The sequence below is a fragment of the Triturus cristatus genome, chromosome 1_1 (assembly GCF_964204655.1).
Source record: "Triturus cristatus chromosome 1_1, aTriCri1.1, whole genome shotgun sequence".
Taxonomy (NCBI): Eukaryota; Metazoa; Chordata; class Amphibia; order Caudata; family Salamandridae; genus Triturus; species Triturus cristatus.
This window is the reverse complement of record NC_140579.1, coordinates 128,501,394-128,521,565: the sequence shown is the minus strand read 5'-3', so window position 1 is coordinate 128,521,565 and position 20,172 is coordinate 128,501,394. Positions and strand designations below refer to the sequence as shown.

At 45.7% G+C, this 20,172-nt stretch overlaps 1 protein-coding gene and 1 long non-coding RNA gene across 3 annotated transcripts in view; one reads left to right on the top strand and one right to left on the bottom strand.

Moving 5' to 3' along the window:
• The window catches only part of LOC146869771 (class I histocompatibility antigen, Gogo-C*0203 alpha chain-like), a 320,615-nt gene that overhangs the window by 44,646 nt on the left and 255,797 nt on the right, over window positions 1-20,172 (top strand). For both annotated transcript variants that reach the window (XM_085614990.1, XM_085615000.1), the window contains exons 2-3: window positions 14,096-14,365; window positions 15,510-15,782. In XM_085614990.1, the coding sequence (XP_085471116.1) occupies window positions 14,096-14,365; window positions 15,510-15,782 (543 nt within the window). The remainder of the gene's footprint in view (window positions 1-14,095; window positions 14,366-15,509; window positions 15,783-20,172) is intronic.
• LOC146869772 (uncharacterized) overlaps window positions 1-20,172 on the bottom strand; it is a 35,619-nt gene that overhangs the window by 3,208 nt on the left and 12,239 nt on the right. The window lies entirely within an intron of this gene.

The window sequence follows — 20,172 nt, the reverse complement described above, 5'->3', positions numbered from 1 at the left end:
TAATACATTTTCATGAGCCTCTTTTAATTCACTTGTGAAGATTCCATTGAATGTATATGCTAAAGAACACAATTTTGTGCAACTGAATTAGCATTTTTCTTTCCCATGACAACAGTGACTCCCATTTGAGCAGCTATACTGCATGTTATGGTAAGGGCAATCGAGTGCTCCGCGGCGGGCAGGTACGGCCATGGGCACAACAGGGGGTGGAAACTATAGGGGCCTTTTTTCAAGAGGGCAACTTGATGTCCCACGAAGACTTTGTGAGAGTTAACAGGGTACCCGACACCCAGTTTCTGCTCCACGCGACGATTTCCCGTTATATTCGGACGCACTGGCAAGGGACACCAGCAGAACCCCCTACCTTCCACCTTTTGCGCTCTCTCCATATAATGGGCCATGGACGATGTCTGGTTCGTTGGCTTTACAGGGGCCTTCGGGAACATACTCAGGTTTCAGTGGTCGCTCTCCGGACACGGTGGGAGACAGACCTGTCCCGAGCACTTAGTGACAAAGAATGGGCTTATATATTGGAGTACCCTAAAAAAGTGTCCCGCAACTGCAGATTGAAAACTATTCAATTATTTGTCCTCCACAGGGCGTATCTTACTCCCCATGTACTGAGTAGGATGTACAATACGGTGGCTGCAACCTGCCCCCGCTGTCTGGCACCGGACGCTGATCTCGTACACATGCTGTGGCTTTGCCCGGCGCTGAGGGGATACTGGGGTGGGATAACGCATGTCTTAACCACAATTACTGAACGCCCCGCCTGGGATACTGCCGAGGCTTGTTTATTGGGCCTTTTACCGATCCCCTTGAAAGCAAAGCTGTTGCGCCGTTTCGCCAACCTGGTATTAATGCTGGCGAAGCGCCTGATAACACAGCGGTGGAAGTCCCGCACGCCGCCGAGTGTGGAGGCTTGGAGAGACGAGGTCTTGAGATGGGCGGTGGCGGAGCGCGAGGCGCTGTACCGAGAGGAGAGTCGAGGGCTGCGCAAACTACCGATCTCCCTGGAATGGGCGCATCTGACCGAATTATTCAAGGGCGAGATGGAGGAGGAGGAGGGAGGGGGGAGGCTGTGGTGGCTGCCCCCCCGGAATTCCCCCGCATGAGCAGTGGTACCGGTGGACAGAGGTGGGTCGTTATGGCCGAGAGTGTGGGGCTGACTCCTGGTCAGGGGATGTGTGATGTTTAGTGTGAATGTGTCTGTTATCCGATGGGGGTGTGTGCCGTGGGGCGGGCCCCCCGCACACCCCCCCCACAAGTTGAGGGAGGGTCTTGCCTGTCCATTTAGTCCCCCCCTTTGCTGCTGCGTGCACCGGCCTTTCTCCTTCCCCTACCGGGAGCTGGGGGGGTTTTGACCTCTGCCCTGGCCCGCCCCTTCTTTCCCCCCCCCCAAGGATATGCTCCGAGTCCCCCCCCAGAATAAGATTGTTTTCTTCGTGGCATAGTTGGGTAAGGAGGGTGGGTTCCGGGTGGGATGTGGGATGGGGGTCAGTTGAGCGGGCACTGCTCCCTTTGGGCACGATAGGTTGGAGGCTAGGAATGTACTGCATAACACTGTGTTGAACTGATGACCTCCTTATTTGTATTGTGATATTCTGGATAGGCTTCGATGACAACACCACATGGGGCACAGCGGTAGTATAATGCCTGCATTGTATCCTGAGCTCTCTGTATAACTAAAATGCTCAATGTAATGTGTACTACGATGTACCCCCACTTGAAAATCCCAATAAAGTTGTTTAAAAAAAAAAAGAAAAATGGTAAGGGCAATCAATTTCGAATTTTGGGCTGAGGTAACTACTGAAAGCCTTGACAACATAATGTATAGGAAGCACAGCATGTGCTGCTCCTAATGTGTCATTATTATCTTTCAAATATGGGCCATCTACACAATGGACATTGTTGGGCTGAATAAGACGTTCATCCTTAAAGTCTGAAATTGGCTTTTCGCATATTTTCATGACATTTAGACATTCATATTCAGTTTCATCACAAACCATTTCATTTGCTTGCATTTCTGTGAAGTTAGGGTCAAAGGTCATTGGAAAATACATCACAGACCTTTGAAAACATTCATGTTTTTGGATAGGCACTGAGAGAGCGCAGCCCGCCCTCTCACTGCAAATTGATGTATTTTCTTTCAAATAAGCTCTCATTCCCAGTGCTGGGGCGCGACAATTTTTCTCTTTCAACTCTAGGAATGCTTTTGTGCAATTTTTGTCCAATGGAAGCGGATCAGACACATCCTTGTGTGTCAGCTTCAGTAAAGGCTTGGCCACTAGGGAAAGGTTTGTTAACCACTCACAATAGCAACCGACTATTCCCAAAAACATCCTGACTTCTTTCTGAATTTGAGGTGGATTCATCTGGTGAATTATTTTCAGTCTCTCTGGTGACACCTTTCTACCTCCCTTTCCAATCATGTGTCTCAGACATTTATTTTCTTTTTGACAGTACTCCTGATTATTCTCATGCAATGACACTGTGACATGAACATGACAAAAATCAGTAACAGTAAGTTATTCTTCAGCACATGTAATGTGAAAAAATATATTGGCTGGATTCGCTACCACAGGACAACATGGAAAAGTTATGCTATTAATCTCCTGCACTAATCTGTTCTTTTCATTTAGTTTCTGTGAACCTGTGATCAGAAAGTTACATAAACTCACAATCAGTTCCATAAAAAATCTTATACTCAGTTTATCTCCAATTATGAGTAAAGTTTCTGCAACTGATGCTGTTCTTGAATACATGTCATCTGATTCTAATTTGAATAAGACACGCTCTGCACATTTTATTAATCTAACATCTTTCTTTGTGAACTCCCTTACTTATGTGTTTATTACTTCTTTCAAATCAGAAGGTAATGTTTCAACTGTCTTTTCTGAAAACAATGCTACAGCTGTCTCTTGTTGGGCCATTTTAAAATGCACATCCTGATCAGGAGTCTGAAAATTAACATCATCTATTGTACAGTAATTTGTGCTGTTTAATTTGCAAAACAATTGTTTTCCTGCCCAACCTTGTTTCTGGAAATAATTCCCATTTGCTCTGGACAAATTATTTAAATTAATTTTAGCATTTTCCATATTTTGTGGGACCATTTGGGCTTGAAAAACTCCTGCCATTGGTACCTGTTTCTGAACTGACATTTGCATTTGCTTGGCTGACACCTCTTGCAACTGCATATCTGTCAGTATTTGCACATTTCCAACTGCTGCATCATGTTGAAATTTAAATTTCTTCTTCCAATGTTCAAACCTGTTATAAGATTGCAAAATAATACTTTTTCCAGCAGTGCAACATCCATACCCGAATTTGCACAAAGCAAAACACCTTTACTTCCATCCTGTGTTCTTTTATTCTGTAACCAATCAACATCCTTTGCTGGCACTCTGCCCTTCAAGAAAGTAATCACTGCTACGTTTTTCTCCATAACAGAAAATGATGGTGCATTCATGCAAAACCCTTTTCATTGTCTCCTCACCTGGCCTTTGCAGAACAACTTTAGATTCAAACCACAATTCAGTCTGCATGGCGATGTCAAAGAACATTCCCAAATTAATGCATAACTCCTTTAAATATCAATAAATCCATCAATTTGTCGGTACCACAACATAATTAAAGCAGCAACCAATAACAGTGAAGAAAGGCACGACTTGCTTGTCATGAAAGAAACACAATAAATAAATACACATATATAACATGCTATAATTACCGAAGGTCAGATTTATTTATTTATTTATCTATTCATTTTTTAGACACAGAGAGATTAAGGGCCTAATGTGTCAAACTATTTTGTATGTGCAAACTGTGCAACTCTGTAATTTCTGCCGTTTGCAAAAGCAAAATAGCCTTTCAAGATGTATGAAAGGCTTTTGTAGTTGGAATTTTAGGTAATCGCACAAATAGAGATTACCTAAAAATGCGATTACAAATAGGAAATCACAATTTCCGATTCCCTTAGCACATGTACCAAGCATTTTCTAAATGAAAACTGTGCATTTAGGAAAATGCTATTACCATCGACTTGGCCTTGTGCAAATTTTGAAAAATGCACAAACATGCATTTTTCAAAGTGCCATGTAGCGCAAGGGAAACAACCTTTACAGCGCAACCATTACATCGCACTACATTTACAACGCAGTCATTATATCACAACATCCTTTACAACGCATGTCACTACAACGCATCCATTACATGTCACTACAACGCATGACACTACATCGCATGTCACTACAATGCAGGCATTACATCGCATGTCATTACAACGCATACCATTACAACTCATAGTACCCCTACACTATCCAACACTTTCCCTACTGTTGCACCCACTGGAGTTAGAATAGTAATTTTTACCCCTACACTATCCAACACTTACCCTACTGTTGCACCCCCTGGAGTTAGAATAGTAATTTTTACCCCTACACTATCCAACACTTACCCTACTGTTGCACCCCCTGGAGTTAGAATAGTAATTTTTACCCCTACACTATCCAACACTTACCCTACTGTTGCACCCCCTGGAGTTAGAATATAACTTTTTACCCCTACACAATCTAAAACTTACCCTACTGTTGCACCCCCTGGAGTTAGAATAGTAATTTTTACCCCTACACTATCCAACACTTACCTTAAATACAATGTAATGGTATGTGTTGTAATAGTATGCGTTGTAAAGGTATAATGCGATGTAATGGAATGCGTTTTAAATGTAGTATTACAGAATTTGCTGTAGTGGTATGCGATGTACATGTATGCATTGTAAAGGATGTTGCGATGTAAAAACTGTGTTGTAAAGGCATGCGTTGTAAATGTATGCGTTGTAACGTCATACATTCGTAGCGCACACATGCCCCTGGCACATGTGTACATTTTACACATACACATTTTTTGGCTTTAGGCCCCAGGCACCCTTGGCTTTGCATTATCTAATTTGCGATTAACAATTAGGTAATTGCAAATTAGCTAATGCAAAACCATCCGCACCTTTGGGCCTTTAGGACCATTGGAACAAATGTAGTAGTATTACCTAATAGCAAATACCTATTTACTGAATCGATATTTGGTAACATTAAGGAATTGCTTCCTTACATACTTAGGATTTTGCGATTATCAAATAGCAATTTGGTAAAAATCGCTATTTGGCAATCTCAAAATGCCCTTTTTTGATACATGTAGCACTAAGTGATTTTCCCAGAATCACAGGGTGCTGAGCTCAAGCCGAGACTCGAATCTGGTTCCCCAGTGTAGCGTCTTCCCCAGTCTGGTACTCGCTGAATAACTAGGCCACACACTGAGCTGCAACTCACACGTCTTTATTTCTCTGCGTGTTACCTGTGAATTCCAACGTTCTAACCCAATCTTTCATTGCATTCTATTCTAGCAATTGCTTCCCACCGATGCATAGTCCTCGGGGAGCCAGAAAGGTTCAGTTCTAAATCGTGCGAGACACTACGGGCCTGATTCACAAATGTAAACAGAGTCAAAAGTCTAACTTTATGACTTTCAGTATTCACAAAGGTCATTTATGAGTACTAAATGCCCTTTGTGAATACCGAAAGTTTATCTTTGTGAATCTGGCTCTACATTTCCCCATTTGTTAAAAGAAAAATTGCAAACCTTTAGAAAATCATGAAACAGACACAACTATCTACTTATATAGAAACAAATATGTAGAAAAGTGCCCCTTTTTGCATGGTTACTCCCCACTTTTTGCTTGACACTTGATGAACTTTGACTTAATGTGTCTTGGGCCCCTGTCAATCAGGTGACCAGTGCCTGTGTTCTTTCCCAAAAACTGTACCTTTGTTCCCACAATTGGCACATCTGTGGACACAGGTAAGCCCCTTGTAAAAGGTGCCATGGGTACCAAAGGTCACTGTGACCAAGGAAGGCGTCAATGGGACTGCAGCACCTATTGTGCCACCCTTATTGGCCCTGCAACTTAACATCCCCACACTGCCTTTGCAGGCTGCATGTTTTGGTGTAGAGAAAAGTGAAGACTCATCATGGCACTCATACCTGCGTGCCATGCATACAACCCACTGCCTGAGGCCTAGGTAAGTCACCCCTCTAGCAGGGTGCACAAAACCACAGGTGAGGTTGCATGAGCACCGTACCCCTACAGAGTTTAAGTCCATTCCTAGGCATTGTAAGTGCAGTAAAGCCATAAAGAGTATATGGTTTGGGAGTTGGTCACTACGAACTCTACAGCTCCATAATGGCTTTACTGAAAGCTGGGAAGTTTGGTAGCAAACGTCTCAGTACATTAATCCCACACTGATGCCAGTGTGGGTTTTAATGTAAAATGCACTCGGAGGGCATCTTAGAAATGCCCCCTGAAAAACAACCAGCCCTGGTGTGGTTCCTGAATGGTAACCCGCCATTTGCCACCACCAGACAGGTATCTGGACCCCTGGGTATAGGGTTTCCTTTTTCTGGGTCTAGAAACAAAGCCCCTCCTGGGCAGAGGTGTCATACCTCCACCCCCAGGATGGACTGGGTCTACGGAGGGGAAGCTTCAAAGGCCTGCCACCTTTGTGAGCTGACCCTGCCTTTTGCTGCCCCTAGCTGCTGGCTCCCACTGGTTATGATCCGCACTTTGGGCTGGAAAATAGGCAGGATAACCAAGTAAGGAAGAGAGGTGTGCCTACCTTTGCCAAACCCATTCCTCATGTGGGGGAGGCGAGGTGAAGCACACATCTCAGTCCCCTTCATCTTGAAGATGAGGGGACACAGCCAATTAGAGAGAGGTTCATGCCCCCCTCCCACTGGAGGGTGGCATAAGTGGGTGTATACCTACCCCAAGGAAGAGATCTATAGGTCCTGACCTGCACACCCCTTTAACACCCCTAAGTTAAATATTTAGGGGGTGACCCTGAACCTTACCTCCTCGGATTAGAGAAGAAGAAAGAAGAAGGACCAAAGAGCTGTGCTGAAGAAGAGGAAACCAACTACTTTAGCCCCAGCCCTACCAGCCTGTACTGACTTCGACCTGCACCCAGCGAAACCCAAGCCTGTCTTGCAGCCATCCAGAGCACCTGCTCTGCCTTCACCAAAATTACCCTGTCTCCCAGATTTGCTCAACAAAAGACACCAAAACAGAACCTGGATCCAGCCGGCTCCCCGGTTCTGCACCACTCTGCACCCACTGCTCGAGTTTGAGTGGCCCAACACCAGAAGGTCTCCCAGCGATCCTGACCTGGGATCAGGTGATCCCTTACCTACCTCAAGCTTGCAGCCTCAACCTGAGGGGTTACCCGACCGTGACCAGAGCTGGTAAGAAGATCAGACTCTGCAAGACACCCCTACACCCAAAGCCCCACAGCCCTGGGAGGCCCCACCAATGGTGTTCAGGCATCCCCCAAGAACCCAACGTACCTCTCCTGCCAGTGTTTGCTTCAGGAAATCTCCTAGCCTGCGCCTGCAACTTTTCTTTCAAACCGGAGATCTCCATTGAGAACCTAAGGGTTCCCGATGTCTTCTTGACACTCTTCATTTGGCCGCCCTCGTGCCGCTTGTGGTGCAGCTCTTGTGCGGACTGTTGGCCCCTGCAGTGCTGGTCCCAACCCTAGGAGCTTAGCTCCTACAACCGAGTGACCTGCTTGTGAGCAGTCCCTGACCGAAGCCCTCCTAAGCCCTATTGGCTAACTTTCACAGGTGAACAAGTTATATTTATGAATTGTGATTTGTTGGAGAATGATCGTCAATGCAATTATGTATATATAATTTCTTGTAAGAGATTATTTTGCTAAAAGTGTAAATGCACTCTGCACCCGGCTGCCCTAGTGCTACTGGTGGTATGATATGAGTGCTTAACTGAGCATTGGTTCTAAACTCAAAAAGCTATTCTTGTGTGTCATTTACTTATCTGTAAATCGATAGCCTTCTGTTGTGTAGTTCCTATAAATCTATATAGGATCTTTTCGTTTAGACAACATAAACTTTGGGATAGGTGTTCAGACTGATTCCAGACATCTCCACCGGACACGGTCGCCTGTATACCAGCCAACTCACAGTGCCACCGTGATCTTCTCTTACTAAGGAGGGAATGGTTTCGAGCAACAATCGAACATGAGAGCCCTGACCCCTCAGGGTTGGTGTAAACAGTGCAATACTATTTGCTCAGTCACTTCTGCTCACTTCGTCCCAGAGAGATACGTAGAATAAACGGTGGGGATGTTTTCAATAAGCATTCATTGAACCACCACCATTCTAGTGTAAAATATATGTGATGTAACAACCTTAATACAGAAACAAGTATAAGCACCTGAAGAGTAAAGGGATGGAAGATTTCCACCATAGTGCTAAAACAATAGATATACACAGGTAGATAGATACATGACAGTAAAAAGATGTACTCCTATGATGCTAAACTTAAATAGATGTACCTAGCATGTTTGTCGGTGTTATAGCCAAACATCTCCCTAGGAAAGAACCAACCCCATTACCTGGTGTCTGAGAATGAAGGGCCCCATTTTGGTCTCGAATGGACACCCCGCAAGGGTTGTCAAACCACTGCGTGCTGGAGTGTCTGTGTGCAGGAACCTTGGCATCTCTTGTCAGCATGGAAGTCCTTCTCCTCTCCCTCCCCTAACAAAGAAATGGTGCTTATATACTCAAAAGGTACCCTCAGGCGTTCTACCTTGCTATGTCATGTCGGCTGAGGATGACGAAAGATATGACCCTTATACATAGTTATTATGCAGAAGATGAAGAAGATGGTAGTCCCGCTGTGATTCTGGGAATCCTAATGCATAATAAATGAGGCTTCTTTTCGGAGAAAAACACACAACATTTATGCAGCACCTAACTAGGTAAAAGGTCAGCACACACCCGCTATGTAGTACAGTGGCTCAGTAAATGTGGGTGAAGGGTTAGGTAGCTACTGTTGCTGGGATTCTGCCAATGAACAGAACTATGGGTAGGATTATAGGACGTTGGTAAGCAAGGACTGAGTTATCCTACCACCTGAGTACCCATAAGCCAAGGACCGACTAGCTTGGTGCCTCACGTGCTCTCCTACTCAGTCACAGAGAAACAAGTGATTAGACACCCCAGAATACAACACTCCCAGATCTCTCAGGAATCGCAGGAACAAGACACACCCTTTCGCTCTTACTCTTATACTTGTCCACAATGAGATCTGACACGAAGCAGTTTAAAATGTTTAATTTAACTAACGTGTCCTAACATGCAGTATACGTGCCACAACAAGCAGAACAAGCATTGGCTTAGCCAATAGGTCTCGCTTTTGGGACCTTATAAGTATTTAGTTATGCAGCAAAATATCCTTGTTGCAACAACAGCAACTGTTGCATGGCTAAACACTTATAAGGGCCCAAAGGCAAGACCTATTGGCTATGCCAATGCTTGTTTTTACTTGTCAGGAGCACAGAGAAAGCGAAATGGCTGGGCACGGAGAGTGTGATGCAAGTGTTATGCACTGTCCTGCAGGAGCAAGTGACTAGCAGTGCGGAAGACTAGCTTTAAAATCGGTGGTCTCCCTCATGAATCAGGAGGGTTGGCAGGTTGGCATGGCATACTCACTGGTGGCATACTGCCATTGTATTTAAAGTTACCTGCCTCTGTAGAGAGCTGAGACTACCAACCATCAGCCTCCCAAACAGTCTACACTGCCCGAGGTTTAACCCTGCATGACAATAGAACTGATTCAGGTGGGAGACTCCTGATTTTTTTTTTAAGCCAACATTTGCTTTATTTTGGTTTTTCAAGCCTGAAATTACCTTCCTTCAATAGAAGTCAATGGGGGTAAATACACAAATCAGTCCTTTTTGCAGCATTATTGGAAGCATTACTGTTTACTAATGTATTTTAACATAAATCACTACACTCGCTAGTCCCTGTGTTGTACCACCACTCCAACTGCTGCCTCCATTCATTTTAAAACAAGCAATGGCAAACTCAATAAGCCTGGCTTTAAGGTTTTAATATAGACAAACAGAGGGAATGCACAAATGATGCTCGCATAGGGTAGCACTAAAGGCCAGATCTATTGAAATTGCAAATAGTGTAAAAAGAAGTCCTTGGGCGGAAGGTTGATCCTACATCCTACAGTATTAGGCTGCCACCTAGGGCACCAATAAAGAGTGTGTTACACTGCCTAGACAGGAAGCAAGTTTGCCTTGGCATCCAAAATGCCTTATATTGGTCCCGCACGTTAATGCCCTTTAAGTGTCTGTATGTCAAAGGAATTTGGGGTTCAATGAAAATTGCAAGAGACTGTAGCGCTTTCTTTAAAACAATGACGCTTCTGTAGCATCCATCAACAGTTCCTAAAATGTAGTATCCAGGTAAGCAACAAGTAAATAATTCTGCATTTAGGAATATGAAATGTTAAAGTGGTGAGAACCATTGGCTATCCTGACCCTTATAAAACATCAGAATGTAAAGGGCTTCAGCGAGGTCAAGTCATTTATATGCACACGGCCCAGACGCGAGGAATGGTTTAACGTACAGCCTGGCACCACGGAAACTTACATCTGGTGCGCCCTCAAAATATAGCTTGCATGGCATGCTCTCATAAAAAGGCCTCGCGAGCTGTTGCCATGCGCTGCATTGGAATAACACATGCCAGCGACAGATATGCCTTTAGCCTTCATTACCGCACATTATGTACATAAGGGATACGGTGTCAGGGCCGCAGGACTTACCACGGGCATGGATGGAATAGCTCGGATGCTTCTTACGTAAGTGCGCCGCCTGAAGATTTACTGTCTTTGAAGCTGTTTTCCTTCTAATCCCTCTAATCTGTCCAGCTTTCTACATTCCTCGCAAGATGGCAGACCCTGCCAGGCCAGTGACACAGGAGCGGTTTGACCCCACACGCCCCAATAACGATATACATTTTGGCTTGCCGTCTAATGCTATGTCCTGCAGCTCCTCGCAGGCAGCGGATTGGCCACAGTATTTTGTTTTACACAAATAGCCATTTAAAATAAGAAAGCGCTATGTCACATGAGGTTATGCAAGGCGCATTCGTACCACTCGACAGCCGGGGAACAATGTTGTATGTTCTTTGAAAGTACAACACCTGCAATTTAATATCCGGAGAGTAAAAGAAGGGAGCTGCTGCAAGACTTCAAATGTGTGTCACAAATTATAGACACTGGGTTTAATAGTGTTTTTATCTTAATTAAAGGTCTTAAGTTTACATAACACTAAACACCGATTCATGACTTTAAAAACGAAAGCCTGATGCTTGTAATAAATGTTCGTTTTTTGAATAACAACCCACATGGCTATTAATTGCCTAAGCCCACTGACTTTTAAAAGAAGTTCTTACACACCTAGAGTCTGATTGACAGGCTATAAACACATGATCTGAGAACATGTCACAATTTCAACAAGCATTGGCCGCGCGGCCGTGAAAATGACATGGCTGCGCGGCCTGTGAAAGTGATCCGGGACCCGATCAAGCACTGCGGAAGTAAGACACATGGCGCCTGCGCGCGTGCACCCTCACGCGCACGCAAGCTTTAGGCCACAGGCAGCACCTGTACACAAAATGTCTCGGCCAGAGCAGCGCATGCGCAGGATCAGGCGAGACCTAAAAATGCATAATACAAATACAGTCAGCATAGAAACTAGTCCGTATATCATAAAGGGCGATGTAATACTGACAAGACAATAGAGAAAAGACTATAGAGCCTAACTTCCCCCCCTTGCTAAGAAGAAATATTTTTATATAATAAAAGATCTCTGGGATTTGTCAGCAGACCCCATACCTTAGCCTATAGATGGTAAATCAACATCACAGGTGCGGTCTTGCTCTTCTCCCTGGAATGGTCCCTCTCCAAGTGTGAGCTAACATGCACGTGTCCCCATAATATCAAAAGTACGGGTGTTCAACAACAGCTGCAGTAGTATGTTTTGTCTAGGACCAGAACAGAATAACAAGGGGCGTTGTTTATCAACCTTGTCTCAAATGTTCAGAGTAAACTACAGGAATGAACACAGCAGACAGTTCTCGTGTGAAAAGCATAAAAAAAGTTATTTGCAAAAAAAAAGCCATGTAGTAACATGCGAAAACCTGCATAATGGCTGCAAGGCTCATGCTAACTTAGTGATATCGACAATGTGCCAACGGCAACGTGACACTACCTAAGCCTATATTGGGGGACATTACAAATCATAGCACTTCTTTTCTCCCATAGGAACCCATGTTATGGTTTTCCTGCCAAAATTGTTCTAAGTGTCTAACTGTTTTTGTATGACAGAAAATTAACTTTGTTTGAGCCAAAAACTGTCCTACTTACCCATGGTTTGTAAGGTCCATGAGGGGATATCCAGGCATATCACCCTGAGTAGTCGAAGTAACGAAAAGTAATTTTCACAACCAAAGTTATCTTGCCAGTACTATTATGTGCTAAAAGTTACTTTGCACACACAGATCTCTGCAGCATGTGCATTAACCACCAGGGTTATCTTGCCAGTATCATTATTCCCTAAAAGTTGCTGGACACACACACGCATCTCTGCTGCAAGTGCATTAACCCCCACAGTTGTTTTGCCAATATTGTTTTCTCCTTAAAGTTGCTGGGCACACAGGTCTCTGCAGCATTTAAATTAACCACCCGAGTTATCTCACCAGTACTATTATGTGCTGAAACTTGCTGGGTAGACACAGATCTTTGCAGCAACTGATTTAACCGCCAGAGTTATCTTGTCAGTATGAATATCATCCAAAGGTTGCTGGGCACACACATCTCTGCAGCGAGTGCATTAACCACCAGAGTTTTCTTTCCAGCGCTATTATACCCTAAATGTTGCTTTGCACACACAGATCTTTGGTGCAGGTGGTTTAACAACTATAGTTATCTTGCCAGAATTATTATCCCCTAAAGCTTGCTGGGTACACACAGATCTCTGCAGAAAGTGCATTAACTGCCAGAGTTATCTTGCTAGTACTATTATGCCCTAAAAGTTGTTGGACACATAGATCTCTGCAGCAAGTGCATTAACCGCCAGAATTATCTTGCTAGTACTATTGTGCCCTAATAGTTGTTGGGCACACACATCTCTGCAGCAGGTGCCTGAACCCCAGACGATATTTTAAAACGCAGCCTCTTTGTGATCAGTTTAGTATTCAAGAGCAGATCTAGTGTCACATTTGTCCTTGTTACATTTTTTGTGTCAGAGTTTTAAAAACAAAACATTTTACTGCCAGACTTGGTTTTTCATGACTCTGCCCCTTTTGACCCACCCCCTTTTTCCCTCCCACACCTTGATCCCCAGTTATGGAGTTCTGGATTGTTATTTTTTGATCCCAGCTTTGTGTGTTCAGTTGTTTCACCTGCAGTCATTGGGTTAAAGGCATTGCAGGGCACACTCGGCCTTTAATCCTTCCGAGGTCAATAACAGTGGTTAGCATTGGAGGCTTTCTTAGGGGTTCTTACACTTCTCCCGCTCGAAGAGGTGTGAGGGTGTTATATACATCTAGGGTCCCAACAATCAGCGTTGAAGGGGAGTGGTTTTGTAAATATTGGCCCGCAGTGTCCTCACCGCCTCAAACTGTATAATCCTACAGAACTAGCCCCCCATTGCCCCTGTTGTGTTTGTGCCCCTGAGTTGTCCATGACGGTGAAAGGGGAGGAGTTGCAGCTGGGGGCAGTGTAGTTGTTGGTGGGGAGGGTCACGACGGGGGTGGAGGCACCTTAAATGCAGCTCCATGAGAGGTCCCCCCCCCTTGCTCCCAGAGACTCACTATCTCTAGGATCAGGACCGTGAGTGACAGAAGGGGGGGGGCAGGGGGGTTCCTGGTTGGGGGGGGGGGGGTACTTTTGTTTTGCTGCACTGCAGCATCTCCCCCCCCCCCCAGTGAGGTCCTTCTCTGACCCTCTGTCTCCCCCCAACCTCACAGGCTCCCGCTCCCTCCATTACTTCTTCCCCTCGGGCCCCTCTCAGGGTTCCCCCAGTGTATTTGTAAGAGTCACATGAAGTGTAGAGGGGGTGGAGTATTGGAGGTGGAGCACAGTTGTGTGGGGGGGGTGGAGGGAAGGTATGTGGGGGAGGGGTGTGCGCTCTCTCCTGTAACCCTCTGTCCCTCTCTACCCCCAAGGCTCGCACTCCCTCCGGTACTTTGAGTCCTCCTTCTCAAGGCCCCTCCCCGGGATCCCCCAGTTCTCCTACGTGGGGTACGTGGATGACGTCCCCATTGTCCGTTACACCAGTGAGAGCCGTAGAATGAAGCCCCAGGCCCCCTGGATGGAGAAGATCACCGCCGAGGACCCCCAGTACTGGGAGAGAAGCACTGAGATTAGCCGTGGAACGGAGCAGGTGCACAAGGCCAATGTATGGACCACGATGGAGCGAGTCAACCAGACTGGGGGTGAGTGACACCGGTGAAGGGGCAACCAGACCAGGGTTGAGTGAAACCAGGGGAGGGGTAACTAAAATTGGGGTGAGTGACACCGGGGGAGGGGCAACCAGACCACGGGTGATTCACTGGCAGAGGGGGGGAAATCGAACCAGGGGTGAGTGACACCGGTGGGAGGGGCAACTAGACCAGGGGTGAGTGACACCGGATGAGAAGTCACCAGACCGGGGTGAGTGTCACCAGAGAGATGGGGCAGTCAGACTGGGGGGAGGGGCAGCCACACCGGTTGTGAGTGACATGTGGGAGTTGAGGGGTGTTGGAAGAAGGACTCGGGGAGGGGGGAAACAAACTGCACTGTGGTGTATGACTATGAATTGATCTTGAGTTGGGGAGGGGCCCCAGGAAGAGGGGGTGTGAGAGGTCAGAGGAGAGGCAGTGTTTGGGATGTGAGTGACTGGGGAAAGGGGTGACAGACGCAGTCATTCATAATATTTTCAAGCGCAGAAGCTGAAATTGGTAGTTCTGTTCGGGGGTAACAAGGCACCTCCACCCCCCACACAAAGGCCTCACTGTTCCCTGCCCTCCGACAGACAAACTCTGTGCTGCCCTCCGTCAGATCTCATTATGCCCTCCCTCGTTAGGGGGACAGCTCAGTTGGAGGAGGGGTATCCTTACTTCTGTACAATCACTGACTGCCTGGCACCCTTGACCTCCCCCTTCAGGCCCTCACTCTCCCACCCCCCAACTCTATAGATGGTTCCATGGAGGGGTTCCCCTCACTCTCTCGCTTGAGGTGCCACACCCTCGCTCCCCTCCCTTAGCCACTCCCCCTCAGGTCCATGTGGGGTTTGGCTTTAAGGTTCAGTGAAGGGCTTCACCGAAGAGGAGAGGGCGGGGGGGGGGCGGTGAGGGGTTTTCTTTGCTTCACCCACTCTCTGCCTGAGACATTAGAACCCTCACTCTACCCCCTCCCCTGCTCTCATTTCACCTCTGGTCTCAGGAACTTTACTTTACTCTCCGCTGCTCCCCCCCTCACCCCCCCGAGACAGTCTCTCTGAGGCCCTCCAGAGGGGGGCTATGTCTCCTTACTGTCTCTGCCTAGAAGTGTCTGTTCTTCCCTCAGCCCCTAACACCCTCCCTCTCCTGTCCCCCCCAGGTCTTCACATGTTTCAGGTGATGTACGGATGTGAGCTCCGGGAGGACGGCTCCGTGGGGGGGTTTGATCAATTTGCCTTTGACGGACACGACCTCATCAGCTTCGACAAGGACAGACTGACCTACACCGCTGCCATGGATGCTGCTAAGATCACACAGGACCAATGGAACTCGGACAGGATCTTCATCCAGCGAGAAAAGGAATACATGGAGGGGAGGTGCATCGAGTACCTGAAGAAATACCTGAAGTTCGGGGAGGAGAGGCTGCAGACAGGTGGGTTATGGGTATTTATTTATGTACATGGGGCGGACAGGTGGGGGCACACTGTTACACTCAGGGGGGCTGTGGTTTGTTTGGTGCCCCTGTGAGGTCTGGTCTGCACCTCCCCCAATGGACCACTCAGGGGCATTGCTGTGTGTGGGACGTAAAGTGTTACAGTGGGGGCTTTGTACCCCTACATGAGGTCTGTGCTCTGATTCAGCCCCACCCACGCTCGCACTCTTTTCTTGCTTTCTACTCCCTGCCATTGTAGGTGGTGAGAATTGTGTTTTTTTTACCTTTGTCTTCTATGTTGAACCAGGGCTGTCTTCAACGCTGGTGGGGCCGGCTGTGACAGTCTGTTTCTTGGCGTCCTGCTGGTCTCCTTCTCCACAAGTTCCCTCACTACCCCTCTCCAGAAGCGCCCCTTATCTCTCCATAGCTCCTCTCTCCCACTCATTTCATGTTTTTTTAGGTTGAGCCTAGTCAATGCGCATGCACTGTCTGCAAGACCTTCTGTATTCAATAAAATGACTTTATTCCCACCTGCTGCTTACCATTGGTTTACCCCTGTGCCCCTCTTCTTTGGTGCCTTCTAACTGGTTCCAGTAGCCATACGTCACTTCCTTTGAAGGTTAAAGGAGCGCCATCAAATCACCATTTCCTTACACCATCAGTGTTTATCTGTTGTTTAGGTGAACTCTTTTTCTTCTGCTGTCCTTCACCCCAGGTCTCCCTAATCTGAGACATTAGGTATTTTACTTTTGCAAATATGATACCGATAACATTTGAAATGCGTGTTAATTATTTGCCGTGCGAATCCGCATCGGACTGTGAAGAAAGTTATAAAGTGGCAGCAGGTCAGCCAGTTTTTACGGCATCAGTGTTTCGCACAAGGCACCAGGGGAGTGTAGGAGGCACGGGCTGCTAGGAGAGTGGGGAGGCTGCACATAGAGCAGAGGTCTTCAAACTGTGGGGCGCGCCCTCCTGGGGGGGCATGGATGGGTTCCCATGGGGGCAAAAAGGCCTATGCAAGTATATGTAAATGAAGATGGCCTGGAAGTGCGGCAATGTTTATTTGCTGCATTTCCACACTGTCTTCATTTACGTGGGCCTGGAGGTAAGTGAGTGCACTGCTGTGTGCTCGACTGGGCAGTGTTTTGAGTCTTATCTCCGGCACGCCCAAATTTTTCACAGGTTTTTAAAGACCATTTGCATATTTATATACCTTTGTAAACTGGTTACCGAGGCTTAGTTTTTTTTTCTGGTTCCAGTACCCCTTGGGCCCCCACTCTGCCTATGCCTTACATTTGTATTTTACATTTACAGCTGTAGTGTGAAAATGCATTTCATGAAAAGGAATATAAAGTAGGGTTGCCAATAGAAAAAATGCCAGCCATGTGTGTTTAAAGAGCCTGCAAAGACCTCGTCTTGACACTAAATAGGGTTATAAATAAAAAGGTATGTATTCATTTGTAATGTCTGTTCCCTTTAATTATCAGTCATGGATCATTCACGTAGCCCTAGAACACAATTAAAAGTGCTTTCTATTTATATTTGCTGTTCGAAGTACGCACAGATAAGTGATGAAAATACAGCTTTAGGTGACTGTTCATTTTTTATAATGAGCTGGCAATCCTAATCATAAATCTAGAAGTTGGTTGCTGGATTAGCATATTATTTATTTCCTTCACCCACGATCCCTAGACCCTGAATAATGTCATAATAGAAATAGTTTAGCTCATATCTGGACCCCTACGCCACCGTCAAGAACATGCTGTGTTACTTCAAATGTCTGGGAATGCACCCTGCATTCAGACAACTCACTCCTCCTTCTCACCCTTCACTTTCACGCTCACCCTGCACTCACATCACAAAGTAATGGATTTCCCGCATTTGCCACATAATCCATCATCTGCTGCATAATTTGCAGATTAAAAAAAAAACTTGTCACTAGCTCAAATGGTTCAAAAGTTACTAAAAATGCAGCAACACATGTTACCTCGCAGTGGAAGGCCCTTTCTAAAGGTTACTTCACAAGTACTCCACGTTTCTATAACCAGTGTTTGCTCACCACTGAGAGTAACCCTGGTTGGTGCGGAAAAGGAAAAGGTCTTCTTTAAAGTGATGAGCTGATCTCCAATAAAGAGTTGGGAAGGACACACATCCTTTTGTTTTAGTTACCCTCACACACCCTAGTGGTGTCATGCTTCATCATAGGGTTACCCTGACGCCTAAAAGTCAGGGCGGGCTCAACCATATTCCAGGGAGCTCTTAGATAGATGTGGCCAGGGGGAGTTAACCCCTACTTATAGATAATGTATCTCTGTTCGGTGTTCACTCCATCCCAAGCCCAGGGACACAAACCAAACAGGTTACACTGCAGGGCTGGACCCTTGATGATAGTTTGACTAAAGGGCTACCCCCTCTCGGAGTACCCTGAGATACGATTACTCTCCTGAGTTGGGATGGAGTGAACACCAAACATAGATAAATTATCTATAAGTAGGCAGTTTAGGAGCAGCTTCCTGCCCTAAAAATAAAAGTAGGGTAGGGTTCCCCCCCCTTCCTTGTCCAGGGAGGATTATTACATTCTCTGTCCTGATGAAAGTCCTGGACCAATATGGCCAATAAGGACTGAAACATGTTGGCACTAGGGTCTTAGGACCATAAAGATTCCTGTCTGACCCACATTTACCTTTTTTTAATATCCCCGTCAGATCCACGAATAAAGGGACACTGGGGTCTGGCGGCGGGTTTTTAATCTTTAACTCCCCCTGGCCACATCTATTTTAGAGCTCCCTGGAATATGGTTGAGCCCACCCTGACTTTTAGGCGTCAGGGTGACCCTGTGATGAAGAAGCATGACACCACTAGGGTGTGTGAGTGTAAATAAAACAAAAGGATGTGTGTCCTTCCTTCCCTATTCTTTATTGGAGATCAGCTCATTACTTTAAAGAAGACCTTTTCCTTTTCCGCACCAACCAGGATTACTCTCAGTGGTGAGCAAACTCTGGTTATAGAAACGTGGAGTACTTGTTGTGAAGTAGTGTATACACACGGGAGGACATACTCTCACCATAGGAATCCTCTCGACCCTTCCAGCTCCGGGAGCTCGCTCCCTATGTATGCCATAGTACATTACCATTCTAAAGGTTGACTGATCACCTTTCTGTTGCTTATTGCTATATGCAGGTGTTAATGTGGTACTTATGAAGGGCAATAAAAGCAAGGACAGTGTTAACAAGTGTAAAAATTGCTAAATAATGCAGTAATGCTAGCACAAAATATGTAGCATTATGCAGCATAATTCCCCTTTGCTTGCTGCAGAATTTAGTCAAACATGCTGCATAATTTGGCCTTCTCTTGCCGCATCATTCAAATGGCCCTGTATATAGTGCAATGAGGTCCTAGCCTGTAGCAGAGATTACTGTGAATATGTAACTCATTTTTTAAAACAGTATTTACATACTCCAAGCTAGGATGCTGCAAAATGATGCAGTGATTGAGATAAACACAAGTACTAAATTTACTTTTGAGTAATAAGTAATCAAACTGTATCTAATGCAGACATTTTTTGTAAGTGTCTCCACTATTCCAGAACTCAACTGACAACACCCCTACATTGCATCTCAAAAAGAATAAATCTTTGCCACCATGAAGCTTTAAGCAGAACCACTGGAATTATTCGGCAGAAGAGGACAACATTATACGGCAGGTTTGACTAAATTATGCGGCACAATGTGCCACATTTTGTGGTTAGCATTGCTTCATTATTTTGTCAATTTAATTCAAGGTAACACTGTCAGGGGAAATATTTCACCTCATTAGTACCAGTTTAACAAGATTACCTGTCAATCTTTGCAAAGGGCCTTCCACTGCTCCGGAACACTATGTCAAGCTTTAAGTAACTTTTGTTCCGTTTGAGCTAGAATCAAGTTTATTTTGTTGAAATCTGCAGATTATGTAGCAAATGCAGTAAAACGATAATTATGTGGAAATCTCTGCTGCTGCAAAAACTCATAATTCCAGTGGCCCTGGCTTTAAGTGACTCAATCTATTAATGGCAGGTAAGAAGGCTTGTTTCTTTTTCAGCTTTCTGCACTACCACCACACCGTTCGCTTTCAGGCAGAGGCACCTCAAAGTTAGTATTATCCATTCAGGGGCAGTTTTTTGGGTGAAAGCTGAGTCGATGGGGTGGCAGGTAGCAGGCCAGAAGGGTAGCATTCAAATGCAGAGCCCTAATCCTCTCGATCCCTGTGGCCTCACAGTAATGGTCCAGGAGACAGAGGAAAGGAGCGAGATTCATATATATTGTCAAAGAGAGGGCCCAGAATAGGGAGCACTGTATGCAGACTCATTTCTATTTTTACAAATGGCCAGAGACAGCTTCTTCAGAGAGAT